Genomic DNA, 19,022 nt, shown 5'->3' with positions numbered 1-19,022 from the left:
GCCATGATGATCGTGTTATTTTCTTTTGGGTTTGTGGGATTTCTACTTTTGGTCCTTGGCAAAACAGAGGGAGTGTTGTCCAACAAATATAGTATGGGGGAAAAACAGGCTGAGGTAAGACACTGTGGCTCTGCCTGGAAGTGCCAGCGTCATCATGGGAGGCTTTGCTTCACATGTGACTGTCAAATGCTTTGGAAAGCCTCCTTAGAGACTCAAAAGATGTTGGTCTTTGACACATAAATTTTACTTGACTGGCTCAATGAATAAAAAGGTCTCTTTGGACTGCTCTGTCATCTCTAGATCCCTTTAGAAGAGAGCTCTGACCAGGTGATCTCAGATGTCTTTGCAAACCATTGGGTGCTGGCTCCTGCTTCCCAGGGAGCCCAGCTGTCCTCAGCAGGGCTCTCCATCACTCTTGGAAACTTTTCCTGGCAGTAACCTGGGACTTGCTTCTATTTCCTCTGCTTCAGTCAGGCTGGCCTGCCTTGGGCCCTTAGGGTGGTGGTGTGAAGGGTTTGCTCTGCCAGCTGATAACTCTTGTTTTACAAACTGCAGGGTGAGCAAGGACAAGCGGGGATCCAAGGTCCCCCAGGGCCCCCTGGTCCACCAGGGCCCACTGGACCAGCTGGACCCGAAGGAACCCCAGGACGTCCTGGGCCAATTGGACCCCCTGTAAGTCCTTACCAAAACCTAAATCCTTCTGTTCCCCCATCCCCTAGGGCACAGGCTGTTTCCTCTGGCCCCTGTTGCTTCTGGCGAAGCTGAGATAGCCGTGGACAGGAGGCTTGCAGAGCATGTGGATGTGTGGAGAGGAAGAAGTTCCAGGGAAGGAGGGGAGTGAGAGGGAAGGCGGAGATGTGCACTGGGCACTGCTGATATCTGGACACACAGTGGGTGACACCAGGCTCATTTCCTCCTCCTCAGCCCTTGCAGATGGCCCCAGGGAGGAAGTAACACCTGGGGTGTAATTGTCGTGCTGCCTGCCACCCTTTTGAAGTCCTGTCACTGTCCTATCGAGCAGCCAAGGAGGGTGGGAACAGAAGCACCATTTATAAAATAATACCATTGCTAAATGGCAGGGCACAGGACAGAAAATCCTGCTCATGTATCTCTCTCTCGCGACAGGGCAGAGCGGGAGAGCCTGGAAAGCCTGGCAGAGATGGAAAGGTGGGTACCAGAAACCAGCTCCATTCCTGGGAGCTGCAGGGGAAAACATGGCATGCTGGCTCCGTAGCCACTGCAGAATGAAAGGAACTTCCATTTCAAAGAGTTTTCAAGGCCTGCTAACAGGACAAGCAAGTCTCATCCCTGAAGGCAAATGCACCTCTCCACACACATTACAGGGGTCAGGGATGCTGTAAACATCCTCATTTCTCTCTGAGAGATCTTCATCTCTCTCTGAGGAGCCAAGGACAGGATGACTAAACACTTGAATTGCCAAAGCAGGCAACATCAAGGGTGGTATAGGCATCAGAGCATGTCTAGAGTAGTTTTCCCTTCCTGCCTGCTCACATGCAGCTCCTGCATAGATATTTTGTTTATTTATATTTACACACACATATATCTGGTATGCTTCATGGCTCATATCAGGTAAATTGTTTGGTTTTTTCTCATTTAAAGACACAAGTGGTTTGTTTGTTAATATATTCTCTCTGTTTAGCTTGCCAGAGGAAGCTGCAAATGCCTGATTTACTCCAGAGCTGCACAGTGGGCTGGGAACAAGTTCCCCAAGCAAGCCAGAGAAACAGAAAAGATTCTGGAGCATAAGACATAAGGCAAAGCAGCTTTTTAGTCTTCAGATTCAGCAAGAGCAAACCTGGAGGGATGGAGCACTATGGGCATGAATTGATTTGGGTGTGCGGACTAAGATAGTATTCATCTACATGAAGACTAGATTAGGGATGTTTGAGCTCACCAGTGCTAATCTTTAAGGGGTGTTTCAAATCAAACCAGCCAGCATCCCCCCATCACCCTGCTGTCCATGTGATGTCTGTATTTTCCAGCCCCAGTGTCTCTTTTGATTTTATCCACAGGGCTTACCTGGGCCTCCTGGACCAAAGGTGAGACATCTCTCCTCACTTAGAGGTGTAGAAAGATGGTGAACAGAGATGGACTCTCCTGATGAGGACAGATGAGTACATTTTGATGGATGGAGGAGGGGTAAAAGAGGTTACATCAAATAGCTGAGAAAGATTTCTAAGCCAGCTCAGCATTGCCTCTGGGGCCTGGCCCGTGTGCTGACTCATGGGTTTTGTCCAGGCGACACGTCTGAGTAGCATCTTGACTGAGCCAGGCACGCCTCATCAGCCCATCTTGCAAAATTGTTTGCCACACACAGCTTTATTGGCTTCTTCCATTCTCAAAGCATTTCCCAGTGCTTCAGGAATGGATTTTGCAATGCTATTGTTAACTCTGCCATGGTTTCCCATTTATTCACTTGCCAAAGTGTGAGGGAGGGGGTGGTTGTTGTTGTTTTTCAGCCGCAGCCACCCACCCTAATTTGTTTTTATCTGATATGTGTAGCCAGGGTGAGGAAATAGGAACCATGGAGGTTGGGGCACAGAGCTGACATGCATTACCTGTCTGCTAGGGCTTTCCTGCCAGGGCTCAGCCCAGCGCAGGTAATGCTGAGCTGTGGGTCTGAAGGGACGGGAGCTCAGTGGAATCACTCTGAGCAAAAGACGAATTTTCCCCATGGAACGCTCTCCCATCCCAGCAATACCCCAGGGAAGAGGGCAGAGATTCATCCTTCTCAGGCCAAGCCTCGTTTTCTTTCGTCTTTTTGCCTTTTGCAGGGAGACACTGGGATTCAGGGATACCCTGGCAGAAAGGTAAGAAGGGAAGCTTCAATGTTGTTAAATTAATTAGTGCACTGATGCTTCATGGAATCATGGCTGAAAATCTATGGACTGTGCTGAAGCCTCCTGTGGAGCCTTTTTCCTGTTGGACTTGGATTTGCAACAGGCCCACAGATTCCCTGCTGTCACCCATGTAAGGAGAGCCTGGGCCCAGAGATACCTTTAACTCTCCAGCAGCTACGGAACAGATGTCTGTGTGTGTGTGTGCCTCTCTACACCCACTTGCAGGCTGAAATGCACTTCTTGTGCATCCAGACCCAAACAGGAGGCTGGAAAGGGCCAAATCCCTGGCTATTGCTCTCTGGGATACAGGAAAGAGTCAATTCTGCTCTGGGTTAAAAGGCAGAAACTGGCAATGCCCGAATGCCTTCAGCAGCAGCTGATTAACAGCAGGGTTGTCAAGCCTGGAGGGTGTAATGAAGAGACAGAAAGACAGGGGAAAGACAGAAAGGAAGATCAAAGGGGAGAGAGGGAATGAAGAGACACTGCTAAAGAGATGTCAGCTGGAGAAGGGGAAGGTGAATGTTCCCAGCAGGAAGGAATCCTGTGTCCCCTGTTATCTCCACGTTTCTTTATGGGTGCTCTGCAGGCAAAATGGCAAGACCTGAGAGCTTTTTAATTAGCTCTGTATAAACTGAGAAGTTTTTGTTATGTCAGGAAGTGGAAATTATAGCCCCTGCAGACTGCAGCCCACTCCTGCAGACAGACACAATTTATTGCCCCTTCTCTCAGTGAACCATCAGATTTTCCATTAGGAGCCCATCTTGTTCTGTGTGCGCAGGGCGGGCGGCTCTCGGCAGCGACCTCACAGCAAGGGCCTCTCCTACCAGCCTCTCCTATGAGCTGCTCTTACATGAAACAACTTGTCTGGCTAATTCACTTTCAAGCGAAGAGCCTGCACTGATCTTGGAAGGATGAGTCCAAGGTCATGACCTTTCTCTGGGAAAGCTGGAAGGAATGGATGAATGTAGGGGACCAAGTCCTAATGGGAAGGGAAAAGAAGGCTAAATATTGAGAAAAGTTTACTCAGATATGATGTAGAATATGGGACCACTGCCTTCACTCCATACATTTCATACACTGAATATCTTTCTTGATGCAGAGTGGTGCTCCTCTCCCAGAGAGACCCAGGGGTAGGTTGGTGTGTGTAGGACACCTTGGTGTGTCTCACACCTCTGCTGACCTTTCTGGTGACCAACAGCTCCTTTTCTTGCTGCTGTGTTTGCTTCTTCCACTGTTTTCTTTCTTCTCTTCCTCAGGGTGAGGTGGGCGAGTCAGGCCTCCCTGGAGCCTCTGGCCCCAAGGTAACCCTTAAAGTCGAGTCAGTGGGGGCACCTCTCAGGGGCAGATAAGTGGCACAAGCCTATCCTAAGGGGATATCAAAGGCCATGGGCTGGAGACAGTTCTCTAGAACCTGGAATGAACTTTGTAGACAGGAACACTTGCTCTTATGTGAAGAGTCTGGGCGATTGTTGGCCAAGGTGATTCCGCACTGTCCTGAACCAGGACCTACACAGTCTCCCATTAAAGAATAAAACTGGCCCAGCCTTTAGAGGCTTTTGCACCAGGGCTGTGAAAATGAGACTACTCTGGACCATGAAATATTTTGATGGTTTCTACACCCTTACCATGTAGAAAAACATTAGTATGGGCAACCTCCAGCATCCACTCCAGGGACCTAAACTGCCTTTGCATTCCCTAGGAGGGCTGGGTTACAGCCAGTGCTTGACTGGTACCATGTTGCTGTGAGGAGGACCAGAGTGCTGGGGTTGCATTTATCACACCCCTCTTTTGGCTACTTTCCCTTTGTCCCTTGCTGTTACAACTGAACTGCTTGCTTGGTTTCCCTTTATGTTCACTGTCCTTCTCTGTTAACCCCCTTTCTCTCCTCTTTGCTGGGCAGGGTGAAAAAGGGGATGCTGGCGTAAAGGTAGGCATGACAAATATGTTTTTCTAATGCACAGTAGATCACCTGGGAGATACTGCTCCTTGGGCTAATGGATTGTAAGGGGAAGTTGGGTCCAAGGCAGCTCTGTGGGGTATTTGATGGAGTACACATCTGTGCTCTGATTAACCACAGACAGGCACTCCGAGCTCAGGCAATAAACGCAGCCTTTATCCGTTCGGTGGAATTCGATTCTTACCAAAGGCATTTCTCTGACTATGAAGTTTGCTGGTGATTTGTTACATCTCTCTATTTGATGGGCTAGGTTGGGGTTTCCTCATAAACTCTGGTTAGCTGACGCATCAAATCCACTCAAACTCCACGATTCAGGCTGAGGTTTGGCACCAGCTTTTCTGTCTGTTTCTGGACACTTTTTACAGGCTCATATGGTCTCTGCCCAGATGTTATCTATTTGACTGAAATTTACTGTACCCATATATTTAAAGTATATTACTCAATGTAGACTGTGCTTAAAACATTACAGCATTGGCAAGTGTTCATGGCAGTCAGAGCACGCTGTGTCATGCCATACATCTTAAACATCGTGAGGAAAGACTGGTCCTGTAATATTTGGACAGGCATTAACAGTGACATGTACATTTCCAGTATTTAGTGTGTGGCATACAGCTCATTTATTGTGCAGCACATACACTTTCTATATCTTTACCATCTGGGTGGATTACTGTTCGAAGAGAGAAAAGGCCCCTTCAGAGCTTACCAGGGATACATCACTTGGAGTTTAAAGAGATGTTCTTTGGGAATGCAGGCTCTGGGTTCATAGTTTAATAGAGCAGCAGTGACTGTGTTCCTACAAAAAACCAGTACCTCCTCAGAAATACTACAGTGCATGCAGAGTCCAAAGGTTTCCTGTGTCCTTCTCCAGTGTAATTCCATCAAGGACAAAGGTATTGCTCCTGTTTGTGCCAGTGTGAATGAAGGTGGAATTGCACCCAGAACATATGTGTTTTGAGGGCTTGGAGTTTGCTGCTCTCTCAACAGTGGGTCTCCTGTTAAGCTGAACTGAAGGACTGAAGTCAGAGTGTGGCCTGGGAGGGAGAAAAGGCTGAAAGGAGAAGCTGTGTTTCGTCCCTGCTTAAAGTCCCTTGTTTCACTGCTAGCATTGGAACACCTGCTTTATTTGTGCCCGTGTACAAGGACTAACCAGCCCTTCACTGGCAAAGGGGAAGTCTTCAGGTATTGCAGTGATGTCTCAGGGTCATCCAGAGGATGAGAGCCTTCCCTGACTCGGGGCCACAGTCTTTCTACTTGGCCCTTTATTTATCCCTTATTCATCCCGCGTCAGGAAGAGCAGAGATGAAACCCATCACAGTTTTTGTGATACTAAATTGCAGCTCCAAAGGGGCACCTCCCCAGTCCCAAAGCAGCAGCTTCTTTCACACGCAGACTTTCATTTGTTACTGTCAAGGTCTCTTTTCTCTCAACTTCCTTTCTTTTTGCTCAGAGGAATTGAAGGGGAAGTGCAGACATATTCTTAAATCAGCAGCCATACCTCACCCAGTAGCAGCTCCTGAGCATCCAACAGAACCTGCATTTGTTGTCTTTGGAAATTGCTTCTTTCTGTTGTCCTCCCACCTAGGAGGATTAATTGGGACTCTGGAAGACTTTTAAATCTTCCAACTTTGGATCCAATTACCTGGACTTTGCCTTGAGGAGCCCTGGACAAACACTATGATTCGTAGTTTAGCTGAGTGGCCAATTTTGCATGGAATATCACTGCTGCCAGTGAAGAATATCTCTGGCCTGAAGAGGTTTGCTAGCATCATACAGACCCCTTGTTCATTTAACCACTTGTTCCCACCCAGTGACAGGTGCAGCACAACCTAGATTGTCTCTCAGCTGTTTTCTTCTGTGGCCACCACTTGTGCTTTGATCATGTAAGGACCTAAATCTGTGTCTCATGAAGGTCATTAGGCAGTCATTGTGATCACCTGGCCCACTTGAATGAGCATTTGATTCTGCCCCCAGCCTGTCACATTCAGCTTCACTGATGTTTTCTTACTTTTTTCCTGAAAGATCCATAGGATGAGGCTTTTTCTCATGCTTTGAGGAAGGAGCCATAAAGTGCCCACAGCCTTTCTCAATAACCCCCTGATAATTTGCCTCTCACAGCAAAGAGCAAAAAGGAAGGGTTGTCTGCTTTAATTGGCAGCTAATGAGCTGATCAGCGTGAGGCACCATTGGCACTCCGTGGGGATAAAGCTGCTCACACCAGGTAAAAGGGGAGGAGAGTGTGAGGTCACGGTGTGAAAGGGAGAGGTGTTTCCTAAATCAGCATGAAGCTCAGGAGAGCTGGGAGATGCTACTGGTTGCCTTTCTAAAGCCCCCTGGGGAGCTGTGCTGGATGTTTTGCGTTTTGTACCCATCTCTGGTGATGTTTCCCAGTTCCTGACTTTGCTGCACCATTCCAGTGCTGCTTTTGGTGGGCAGCTGCTGCTGCCTGGCTACGGCACCCTGTGCAGCTCCTAGGGTAGCAGGGGATCGCAAAGGGAGCAGCCCAGCGGGTATTCGCTGTACTACAATGGCTTTCAAACACATAAGGGTTTAAAGATGTTCTGGAAAGTTGTTTTTCCTGCTTTTTCTCTGGCGCTGGGTTTCTTTCTGCTCTTCAGCGGCGCAGTGTCACGTTTGTTGCTGCCCTCTCTAATTAGCTCTAGTGCCTGTGGGATCTCGCCGGTGCCGGGGGCTGTGCCAGCGTCGTCAGGAAATATGGCATAGGGTGGTTGTTCTGAGTTGCCCCTGTGGGGGGTTACCGTGCTCCCTCTCACCAAGGGGGCTTTGCTTTTGCAGGGCTAAATAATTCAACAGCTCTTCAGGCGGACAGTTCTTCCAGAAAAGTCTCTGGGAAGGGGAATTACTGTCACAGGCTGGGCTGCCCTGTGGGGATGGTCTCTGCAAGAAGGGTGGGTGTGTTCCACCAGAAAGCATCGGTCTTCCCTTCTTGGTCTTGCTTAAAAAAAAACGAGAGCGCATAATTGGGAAGGAGAGAGAGAGAGAGAGAGCGATCCACGTTTTCTAGTACAAAGTATTCCTAATTACTGCTTTACTTTTCTAACTGCTGAAAATAGGGTAGCTAAGTAGGCTGTGTAGGGCAGGAGGTGCCCACATTAGGCCATGTATATGATGGTATTAGAAGCTGTTTTATAAAATACAGTTCACAGGATGCTGTAATTACAAAAAGTTAATTAAAAAAAACCCCATATACGTATATCCTTCCAAGCAAGGACTAAACACCCAGAACAAAATGACAGCAGTATGCAGATTGCCCAAAGATGTTTTGTTTTCCAGTTATCACTAGACAAAATTCAGGCTAACAGCACTTGTTAGCACCCTTGGATTCTCTGTTTCTCCAAATAGGTTTGTTCATTCTATAGTCACTGTGGGCTGAATGCCTCCCTGTGCCCTACATCATGCTGTAACCTGGAATGTGGTAGCAGAATACAGAGGCTGTGGCACTCCAGTGAGGTCCGTCCTGTAAGGCTTGAGAGGTGCTGCTGATGGGAAATGGCCCCAGCTAGGGCAGTCAACTTGATGATAGTCGGGTGGGGAAAACAGTGCCTCACCTCGCTTGGGAGGGTTTCTCATCACCTGTGCCCTGGGCACTCCTCACAGTGCCCTGGGAGGACTCATCTCCTGTCTCTTGCTGTCTTTCTCTGTGTCTTGCTCTGCTTCCAGGGGGAGAGAGGCATGCCAGGGATGCCAGGAAGACATGGCTCTAAGGTACCTTGTAACCAGAGGAGTGACGCTTGTCTGCCTGATCTCACCCATAGCACTCGACTGCCCCTGATGCACAGGCATTTGTGTGTGTGTCTCTTAGTTGGTGGCTGTCCTCAGCTGAATTGTTTATGCTTCTAAATTGCAAAATGCAGGGCTTAATTTGTGAAGGCGATGGTGGGGAAGAAGTGTTTACAGAGCAAATGGCATGTCCAGTCTGATGCTGACTTGCAACATCAGGATATTCATGCTTTACGCCAGTGAGAGCAGCCAGTTGCTGATGTTTGTAAAGGGAATTGGCATTTTGTAAATTGGGTTCCCAGGTGACTGCTGCAGATGTGTGTTAGCCCAGCTGGGATAAGCAGGGCTGCCCAAGTGTGAACCTGGACTAATGCAGCGATGAATCAGGGTCAGTGTGTGAGCAACCCTGCATGTCTGTGGATTGCATTTTAAGGGTAAATACTAAAAAATAACATGATCTGTGTTCACTGCTGTTCGAAGGCTGAAAAATGAGGAACAGGCATCCCAAGGCACCACGAAGGCCTAACCAAAGCCACTTACTGCATGGTATCCCTTTCATGACTCTAGCCTGTATTCACTAAAACCTACTGATCCTGAGACAATCTGGAATGCTTTTCCCCCCCCATTTATTGCATAGAATCCCTGATCTCCATCTTCTGTCCTTGTGTTTTTTAGCTTTTGTCCCCGATTTCTGTTTCAGAAAGCTGAGAGGTATGATCCTGCTGCTCTCTGGCTCCCCACTCCTTCTTGTTTGAACTTTTCCAAACTCTTTTCACTTTGAACTTGGCTCCCAGTCCTCCTCACTGCCTCATGTACTACATCCCAACCCCTCACATTTCCCAACTTCTAATACCACTTCACTCCCTCCCCTCTCCTTAGTTTATCCCCCATATTTGCTTTTTCAACTGAACCTTTTCTAACTAGGGCCTAACTAATACTAACACAGGGTATACAGAGATTTCAGAGGATGGTTGACGGGGACAACCTGCATTTTGCATCAGCAAAAACTGTCAAGGGAAATGTGACAGTCCCTGTGGGAGCAGCTGTCTCCTGAGGCTCTGAGGCACCTGTCTCGGATGACAGGGCAGCCTGGACTCCGCAGTCCCATGGTAGTGGCTTGCTCTGCACTGCGGAATGACACCTGAATTGCAGTGCTCGGAGGTCTGTTTTCTCCCCTAAGGTGTCTGGCTTCAGAGCTCTCCTGAAAGCGTTTTATTGCAGGATTTGTCTTCTGTGATAAAAACAGAATGAGGGGGAATACTCCAAGGCTCTGGGATACAAGCTGGCTTTTCTTGGGATGCTTGAGCTGAGGTATCTGGGCTCTAGCCTTGAAGTGGGGGTTTGGTCCTTGGTCTGTCTTTGCATTCCTCAGTTATTTGACCCTGTTCTGCTTGTTGGCCTTTGCTTCACTTGTGGGACTAAAACCAGGGGCGGTGGGGGTGGGGGTGGAAATCCAGCTGTCTCGAGTGGGTTGTGCTCATGATGCCTGCCTTTGGAAGAGCTTTCTGGAACCCAGAGCCACTTCCACAGGTGAACAACTGCTCAGGGAATGAAGACGTGTGCTGTGTGGTGTTACAGCATTACTTCTGAGTGGTGGAAAGGAAAAGATTTTCGCATTTTCAGTTTTACCTGACTGATACTGTTTTGCTTTTTTAAAAATGTATGTCCGATTAATTTCAAACAAGGTGTTCCTGTCTTTCCTCTCTCTGCCAGGGCGCTCCTGGGTTGGCCACCGCAGGGATGAAGGTCAGTTTTACGCTGCAATGCCTTGAGTTGGACGCGGGCTGGAGCTGGGAGAACGCAAGGTGCTAGAAAATGGTCGGACAGCTCCCACTAAAGGGGAATATCAGAACTGCCGTGGCTTTGGCGGAGGTGCTACACCTGTCTCCAGCCTCACTCCTGCTACCTGGCAGCGAGTCTGGTGAACTAGTACTGTCACAGCCTCCCCCAGCTGCACCTGCAGCCTTGCTCTTCTCCTGTGAAAACAGAGCAAGGAGCGGCAAATTCCTTTGTGCCAGCAGATGAGTCTTGTCTTCCTATGCTCCTCTGTGTCTGGTAAACATCCTGACATACTGCAAGGTCGTTGCTCTGTTCTATAGAAGCCACGAGTCTGAGGTCTGCTGGTTTCTTAGAGCAGTCTGGGAGCTGGCTAGTGAAGATAAAAGAAGTTTCAGGCACAAAAATATGCAACTGAAGCACTGTGATGCCCTTACTTACCAGGTCAAGGCCCCCATAGATCAATGTTGTTTTCCCCACTCTGATAGCCCTAGGAGGATTTGTACTCTCTCCTCCTGGTTTTTCACCTTATTCTCCTGTCTCTTTCTCACCAGGGCGAGCCTGGGACTCCAGGAGAAAAGGTACTCTCACAGGGCTTTGCTCTGAGCCTGCACTTCTGGTTGGTTTGTGTATTTTTCCCTTCCTGATCAGCTGAGGGAGCTGAGGAATGTCTGTGTACTTGCCAGTGCCTGAATCCAGGCCCTAGTGGCACCTGCCACTCTAAGCAAAATGGTAGTAGGATACAGTGATACCAAGTGAGAGAGGGACCATACTGCAAGTATTTCCATCCTCCTGCTTGTGTCTGTGTCAATGGGAACCTTCCAGCTGCCTTCCTCCTTTCCTCCCTACTCCATGAGATACGCACAGCACACTGTGCTTAGCAAGTAGGTTCCCTCTGCCCCTTCCCTCGTCCCCTTTCTGCCTCCCATACTTCTGTGCCCCCAGAAGCCTTCCCATGTCCCTGCAGAGGGCTCTTCCGCCGTGCAGTGTATGAACTGCTCTGCACAGTGTCCCCACCTCAGTGTAGCATGACCTGGTTTGAGTTCCTGAGGCAGGCATGGTGTGTGAGTGCCCCATGCCTCTCCATCCCGGAGCAGCCGGCTTGGTTTCAGAGCAGCTGGCTGCTCTTGTTTGAGGCTCGCTGGGTTATGTTACAGCATGTGACAGCCATATAACAGACATGTTCTCTGTCTCTTTTTTTCCCCACGAAGGGAGATCCTGGAGTCCCAGGGAGGATGGGCCCCCCAGGTTTGCCAGGGAAGAGGGGGCAGCGGGTAGGACATTGTGTGTTTGGGCTGGGTGTCCTGGTAGCGCTGTGCTGTGTTCCCTGCGAGCGGGAGCTGCTGGGAGCTTCCGTGTGTTGCATTATCATGCTTGCGGGGGATTATGTGTCCTTTGCTGGCTCTTGCCCCCTTGGTGAAGTGTGTTTGCGTGTTCCTGCTTGCAGGAGATGGGGGGCTGGTGGCAGGCAGGGCAGCATGAGATGCCTGGGATGTAGCCTTGTCCTGGGAACGATTAAGGACAGTGCTGCATCTCTTGACTCCAGAAATAACACCCTAAACAGGGATTCAGTAATCTGACCTCCTTCCTCAAGAAATCCACTGCTTTGCACCGTAGTTCTGGCATCACAGGATGTTTTCAGTAGCTCTTATGGATGTGTATTCAAAAGAGTCCTTGAATGAAAAGTGGGATACCAAGGCGGAATCAGGGATTCACAGAGGCCTGGGACAGGATTACTCCTTATTATAGGAATTACACCTTTACAAAAACCCCCAATGCCAAACCTTTTCATTGGGTATGAGGTCCTGAAAATGTTTTCCCTCTTTCCAGGGAGAGAAGCATTAATTTAGCAATGTGCATGCTTTGGCAGGGAAAGAAGGCTCAGACAGGGGGGTCTTACAGGTGGCTGGAAACCAAATTACCTTGGAGAAGGGGGGCAGTGCACTCTAGAATTGCCTGACAAAAAGATTGCTGCTAGTTAATTATTTTCCAGGGAGCCACCAGTGCATGTCTGTTCCTGGAGCATTGATGCAAGTCCCCTGCATGTCAGATGCGTGCCCTTGAGCTCTGATGAGCAGCACCAGCCTCTGCAGCCCAGTAGCTTGGCTCCAGGAGCCTTTGTGGAGAGAGCTGGGCACCTGTGGGGGGAAAGAGGGTTTGAATTGTTCTCTGTAATCTGTACAAGTTGCTGAGTCTTGGAGCTGTGGGGGTAGCGGCTAAGAACACCCCTTCCCCTGGTGATGCGTTTGAAACTTTTCTTCAGGGTAGCAGAAACCTCCAATATTTCTCACTGTCCTGGCAAAATGCAGACTCCCAAACAGGACACTGTACCTGGAAACCATGGGTTTAGCAGCTGTATGGAATGGTCTGAAGAGAACTTAACTTCAACATAAAGACCAGTAATTGAGTTCCAATATTCAAAATATAGCCCCGGTGTCATGGTGAGCTGAGCAAAGCCACTTCACCAAAGGAATGCCAGATGCTCTCCATTGCTCACTACCTGTGGCATCCTCCATGCTCCATGGTGCCTCACACAGCTCAGCCTGCAGCTCACCAGGCATCATCTTGTATCATCAGCTGCTGTCTTTGCCATTTTTGCCACTCCTGTTGTCACTGCTTTTCATGACCAGTGTGTGTCACGGAGCTTGGCTGCCAGCTGAGACACTGCACTGCTTGCGTTTTTTTAAGAGCATAATGAGTCTGGGATTTGGAGCTAGGGAAGAGGAGCAGGGCATGGAGAAAGTCCTGCACTCCAACTAAAATTCGCCCTCGGCAACAGCTCCTGTGGGTATATGGATCAGGGAAAGCCTGTGCAGAAGAAGTGACAGGGAAAAGAGTTTAACAGACCAGAGGGATAAGGAAGATGCACAGGGGTGTCCCTGGATCCCTTGCCCGCTCACCTTGCTTTGGAGAGAACTGGCAGTGATGTGCAGAGATAGTCAAAAGGATGGGCAAAAACGTGTAATGTCTTGAGCTGGTACTGCTCATGGAGGATGCCTTGTCTGTGCCCGAAATAAAATCCCTAGGGAAGGAGAGAGAGTGTGAAACCAGGAGCAGCTCACCCTTTTGCTACTCCTCCAGGATGGAGAGCCTGCAGAGTCAGCCTTGACCATGTCTGTTTTGCCAACAGGGTGAGAAGGGACAAGCTGGTGACCCTGGCCTTCCTGGACTTCCTGGCCCAAAGGTTTGTCTGTTTCCTGATTTTATTTTTTTTTCTCTTTTTGGGTGGGGCCACTCTCACCCCTTTTCCTCCCTCCCTCCTGTGCACAGCTCACACACTGCTAGCTGTGGCAGTATGTTCTGCTCAGCTGAATGTCATCCCCAGACAGGGATGTGAGGGAGGCACACAAAAAGATGCCTCTTTGTGAGGAATTGTGTGCCCTCATGTAGTGAGGGGGAGATTGACCACAGAATCATGTTCCAGTAGTTCCCCTTTAAAAGCATGGCCTCAGATGTAACATGGCATTTCAGCCTCCTTCCTGTTCCAAGATCCATGGGTGATGAGAAGAGGGGCTTTTGGGGAGCTGCACTACTGTGCTGTGAATTGGAGGAGTAGCTTTGTGCTCAGAGAGACCCAAGGCAGGTCACATAAAGATAAGCCCTAAAGCTGGCTTTTTCCCTGATTTATCTGAGATTTTCAGATAGAAATCACACCTTTCAAATCAGACTTGCTTTTTCTTTGGGAAAGGGGACAGTGCAGTGAATGCCAGTGGCCATTTCAGGAAGGGATGAGGGTTCAGTGACAAAGCTTTCCTGTTACTGCCTTATTATGTGCTCTTGGTGTGCATGGTGTGCAGGGCTGAGTGGCTGATGATTACAGCTCCAGAGGGAGACATTCCAAAAGAAGCCGTCATCAGGTGGTTTAATTAGCTCAGTTTCAACAATAGAAGAACACAGTGTTCAAAGGGAGGCTGGGGGATGAGGTTTGTCCACAGGCAGCCTTGTGTTGCCCTGGGGAGTAAGTGCCGTGCTGCAGCTGAAGGGATGAGCGTGGCTGTGGCTGCTGGCAGGGCTACACAAGGACCCTCAGGCAGGACCATACTGTCCTGTTCCTGGCCAGCTGCTGCTCCTGGAGCAGTGCCTCTCTGGGCTATCAAGAGTCCAGCTGATGGACCTTGTTTTGGGCCACGTCTCTCTAAGCCAGTATTTTGGCAAATGAAATTACAGAGATGCAGAGTCTGAGCTGAGACATATGTCTTACCCTTCTTTGCAAACAGGGAGAGAAGGGAATTGCTGAGAATGCCTTGGTGGGAGCTAAAGGAGAACCTGGCCCTCCAGGTCTGCCTGGACCCCCTGGACCAAAGGTGAGTGATTTTTCCTTCACGGAGTTGTGTGTTTTGAGGGACTGTGCCCAGCACAAGGTGTATAGGAAGGAGCAAAGGTTGTATTCATCTGTGCCCATCTGTGATTACCTGCTGGAGGGATATCAGGTTCTACAGAGTGTTTTAGTACTGTTGTTCCATATGCTGCAGGTGAGAGAATTTGTGAACTGTTTTTGGAAGGAAAATGCCCTTCTTGTTCTCAAATAACTCCCCTCTAGGCTCTGTGAGAAACCAGTCTGAACACTCCCTTTGCCCTGGGTGGAACAGAAGGGTGAGTGGTGGGCAGTTGTGGCAGGAGATTTGGGCTACCTGAGGAGAAGGTGGCACAGGAGGGGTGCTTGGATGGTGCAGTTCTGTAGTTCTTCTTCGTGGAAGTGAGAAGCCAGCAGTGGAGTTGCATCCTCTCAACACAATACAGACCCATCCCTTTCCCTTTCTCTTCCTGTCAGGGAGAAGCTGGTGACATTGGTCAGCCTGGTGCTGCAGGATCACAGGGAGAAAAGGTATGGGGTGCTTCTGCACAACCCACCTCCAGGTTCCGAGGTTCAGTAGCTGCAGATTTGTTCCTATGTGTACAAAACTTAGCTGAAAAGGAGAATTTTAAATCAAGCTGTCTAGCCCAGACTGTTTCAGAGAACCAGCAGAGGATGATTCCTGGAGTTCATGCAAGTGTAGGGACAGGCTTTGCTAAAATTGTGATCTTCCTGTTTCAGGGGGAACGTGGTTCACCGGGAGACCAGGGACCCATGGGCCCAAGGGTAGGTGTTCCTCCACTAACACAGAGTTTTGGCCCGTCAGAGGGGTCTAAGGATAGTGGGACCACACTGACAGTCCAGATTGGGTCTTGCTGTCACTGTGCTCATAGCTGGGCAGTGGCTAAGTTTGCGACAGGCTATTTCTCCACTCCAAACCCTCACCCCCACATTAGAGGAAACAAAGTCTCCCAAGCCATCTCAGAGTGGCTCATTCATAGGAGGAGGTGGGTTTGGACATCCCAGTCTGGACTCAGGCCCTTGACCTACGAGAAAAGAGCAACAAGAGGGTTGGTGCATGTTCATGGGTTGGTCAAACAATCCAGTTCCTGGCTTCTGGCCTCAACTTCACCTCTTTCCAGACTGCCAGCTTTGATGGTCACAACATGGTGATCTGAGCTGGGCTGGCTACAATTCTGTAGAATTTCCTGCATTGCAGAGGCTTTCTTTAATAAATGAAAAACTGGACACTTATGAAATGGACCCTTCTGAGTCCCTTTTTTCAGAGTGAGCCACAGCTCCGAGCCCCCCAAGGGAAGGGCAATCCCAGCCCCTGGCTAAAAACCTGGTATTTTTCAGGGCCCCAAAGGAGAGCCTGGGAAGGATGAAATTATGGACTATGATGGGAACATCAGTGAAGCTCTCCAGGTGAGCAGCTGCCCTCCTGTCCTGTGAGGTGACTGCTGGGTGCTTTACTGTTTCCCAGGGGCACAGACAGCTGTGAACAATGTAGATCTGCTTCCTCTGCACCAGCCGCAAAGGGAAGCACTTGGTTGTGCCATAGTCCCCTTCATCCCACAGCTCCCTGCCAGTAGTGTTTTGGTAAATACCTGCGCACCTGGCTGGGCTGATGTATCCATACTGGTTGACAGAGAGGTCACATGAACCCCCTTGGGAGTGGCCCATGGCGTGGCGTGGGTGGTGAATAAAGTCACCAAAGCTTCCTTGCAAGCATGTGCAGATGAAGTGCAGTGAACGGGTGGCTGTGCCCAGCTCCGGGCTGGCCTGGGTTCCACTGGGAAAAAGGAGAAATTGTAGAATAACAGCTCTGTGGGACTCAGAGTGTGGTTATTGTTTGTTTGGTTTTTTTCTCTACTAATTTTGTAGGCTCCGTGCTCATTTGGGCCAGTGTTACATTAGTGGAGAATAAGCTGTCTCCAGGAAAAAGCTTAGTTTTCCAGAGGCTGTTTTCTTTTTTTATTTTAATTTTATTTTTTTCACTTTTTTTTCCTAGGAAATACGAACTTTGGCCTTGATGGTGAGTTCCTGTCTTTGCTATGGGGTTTTACACAAGTAGCCATGTGTCCATCCTAAGCAGATGGCCTGACAATTTAGGTGCAGCTAAAACACTTCGCCTTTGCCATTGGGAGCTAAAGCTGGGGCAGCTGACAGCTGAAAGAAGAGCTCATCTTGCCTTCTGATCTTGGGCACTTGAATTCTAATCAGGACTTTCATCGCTCTGCTTTAAGAGGTAGTACATGCTGCTTAGAACAGGGAGTGCTCAGAAAGAGCAGGGATGAGCAACTCTCAGGGCTCTCCATTGTTCATCTTGCCAACAAAATATGATTTTAGGAATCCCTTGAAATATTCCTTAGTGATTTCCCCTTAAACTCAGGAGAGGTGTTTGGTTTCAAAACACAAATGGTGTTGAAAATATGAAAATAATTTTTTTCTTTATCTAGGGACCCCCAGGACGTCCAGGGGTCGCTGGACCTCCAGGGCCACCAGGACAGAAGGTACTGTCTCAGTTCAGCACTTGCAGACCTCAGGCAAAATTTCCACCCACGACTCTTTCCAGATCTCCCATACTTCCTGTCCAGCACTATCAGACTGTCCTGCTGGCCTCTGCCACTCCTCCTCACACACAATATCCTGAAAATCTCTTTTCCCACAATGATAATGCCTAATCTTAGAGATGAAGGTTCCTTTCTACTTTCCCTCCCCTTCAGGAAGCAGCTTGTGGGAACCAAACTGAGGGGTTGTGTTGGTTGGGGACTATATTACAGCACTGGGGCTGTGAGCTGGCGGTCAGGATCAACAAGACTGGGAAAATTCTCAGGCAGTCACATAATGTAATGTTTCAACAGGGGTTTCCATGTTAGTCTTTCTGTTTTGTTTTTTTTTTTTTTTAATTCTATGAATACAGAAAAAACCAGGGGTTTCCATGCTTTATTTTTTTTTGATTACAGAAAAAACCCTGGATTTTTCATGCTTTTTTTTCCCTGTGAGTGGTCCATGCAGGCTGTTTCTGCAATGCCTGCCCTTCTTCATCACAGTGCCCCACAGGAGGAGTCAGAATAGCTGCTTTCAAACTGACAAAGTAATGATTCTGTGTTTCAGGGTGAAATTGGGTTGCCAGGTCCTCCAGGCCACGATGGAGAAAAGGTAAGGCACGATGCTCCTCCCTTCAGAGGTCTTACCTGGAGTCATTTCTGTAACTGACATTGCACGGTTGCTTTTCCCACAGGGAAAAAAGTGTTTTGCTTCACAAAAAGGAGCATTAATGGTTTATCAATGTCCTAACATTTGTCATGGCAACGCTACTTTGTCCTGTCTCCAAAGGGCATAACCATGAGGGAAAGGATGAGCAGTGCAAGAGGCTCTGGGCCAGGCAGGAGTAGCCTTACTCTGATCTGTAAATGTTTCACTTTATGTTGTGCAAATTTCATTTAGGGACCACGTGGCAAGCCTGGAGAAATGGGCCCCCCTGGCCCTCACGGACTGCCAGGAAAGGATGGACCTCCTGGAATGAAGGGAGAGCCAGGCCATATTGGGGTCAGAGGAGAAAAGGGCGATAAAGGAGAGCCAGGACAAGCGGGCTCACCGGTGAGTAAATCAAAACCTCTCTGAGTACTGGTGGCCACCCAGGTTTTGGGGCAAGGCCCCAGGACTCCTTGGATACCTGAGCGCCCCTGCAAGGTGGGTGTTGCTGCGTGAAGTGTCACAATATGGGAGGTCCTGGCTTCCTGGCACATGATGTCCTCTTGCTGGAGTGGCTGTCCCCAGGTGCCTGCCTTGCTCTGTGGGCACCATGTCCGTTCCTCAGCTTGCTGCCTGGTGTCTTGCTGGCACTGAAACACTGCTGGAAGTGAGCAGGCCTGACCGTGAGCTGGGAGGCTGAGGCACTACCACACCCCCTCCTGGGAGGGCAGCTGCATGGGGTAACCCCTCACAACCTGGCCACTAAATGGAGCAGAGTGCCCAGCCTCCCAGCTTCAGTCTGTCACTGCTTCTGTGTCCCCAGCACTGCTCAAGGGGGTTTTATGCAACAGCTTCCTGCCTCTCTCTGAGATTACCAGGATGAAACTCCTGCTGTCTCAACAGCTGGCTGTGGGGAGTGGTTCCTAGCATGGACTCCAGCAAACTGCATAACCCTGAGCAGAACTTGGAGGCAGGAAAGCAGTACCCCATCCCCACTCTGGGAACTGGTACATCTGTAGTGACAGGAGGATGTTCAGCCATTTGTACCTCCACTTTCAATACTAGTGATGCCCTGCATTTCCCTGGATACCTGGTGGATGCCCAGGGTTTTCAGAGTACTCTTGGGATGACCAGAGCTAGTCTTGGCTCTTGCAGTGATGTCTTGTATGTCTACCTGACTTAGTCGTGCAAAAAC

The 19,022-nt window shown here is 49.2% G+C and overlaps 1 protein-coding gene across 8 annotated transcripts in view; it reads left to right on the top strand.

The window, feature by feature from the left end:
- COL13A1 (collagen type XIII alpha 1 chain) overlaps positions 1-19,022 on the top strand; it is a 103,554-nt gene that overhangs the window by 63,741 nt on the left and 20,791 nt on the right. For 4 of the 8 annotated variants that reach the window (XM_017746418.1, XM_017746420.1, XM_017746417.1 and 1 more), the window contains exons 15-33: positions 556-672; positions 1,126-1,167; positions 2,034-2,060; positions 2,796-2,831; positions 4,118-4,162; positions 4,762-4,788; positions 8,497-8,541; positions 10,270-10,302; positions 10,887-10,913; positions 11,544-11,606; positions 13,463-13,516; positions 14,550-14,636; positions 15,104-15,157; positions 15,368-15,412; positions 15,986-16,054; positions 16,641-16,664; positions 17,089-17,142; positions 17,747-17,791; positions 18,080-18,232. In XM_017746418.1, coding sequence (XP_017601907.1) covers positions 556-672; positions 1,126-1,167; positions 2,034-2,060; positions 2,796-2,831; positions 4,118-4,162; positions 4,762-4,788; positions 8,497-8,541; positions 10,270-10,302; positions 10,887-10,913; positions 11,544-11,606; positions 13,463-13,516; positions 14,550-14,636; positions 15,104-15,157; positions 15,368-15,412; positions 15,986-16,054; positions 16,641-16,664; positions 17,089-17,142; positions 17,747-17,791; positions 18,080-18,232 — 1,047 coding nt within the window. The remainder of the gene's footprint in view (positions 1-555; positions 673-1,125; positions 1,168-2,033; positions 2,061-2,795; positions 2,832-4,117; positions 4,163-4,761; positions 4,789-8,496; positions 8,542-10,269; positions 10,303-10,886; positions 10,914-11,543; positions 11,607-13,462; positions 13,517-14,549; positions 14,637-15,103; positions 15,158-15,367; positions 15,413-15,985; positions 16,055-16,640; positions 16,665-17,088; positions 17,143-17,746; positions 17,792-18,079; positions 18,233-19,022) is intronic. The other 4 variants (XM_017746416.1, XM_017746419.1, XM_017746421.1 and 1 more) reach the window with 4 other exon arrangements.

The sequence above is a fragment of the Corvus brachyrhynchos genome, unplaced genomic scaffold (assembly GCF_000691975.1).
Source record: "Corvus brachyrhynchos isolate BGI_N302 unplaced genomic scaffold, ASM69197v1 scaffold279, whole genome shotgun sequence".
Lineage (NCBI taxonomy): Eukaryota > Metazoa > Chordata > Aves > Passeriformes > Corvidae > Corvus > Corvus brachyrhynchos.
Note: the sequence above shows the minus strand (reverse complement) of the source record. Positions and strands in the feature narration are given on the sequence as shown.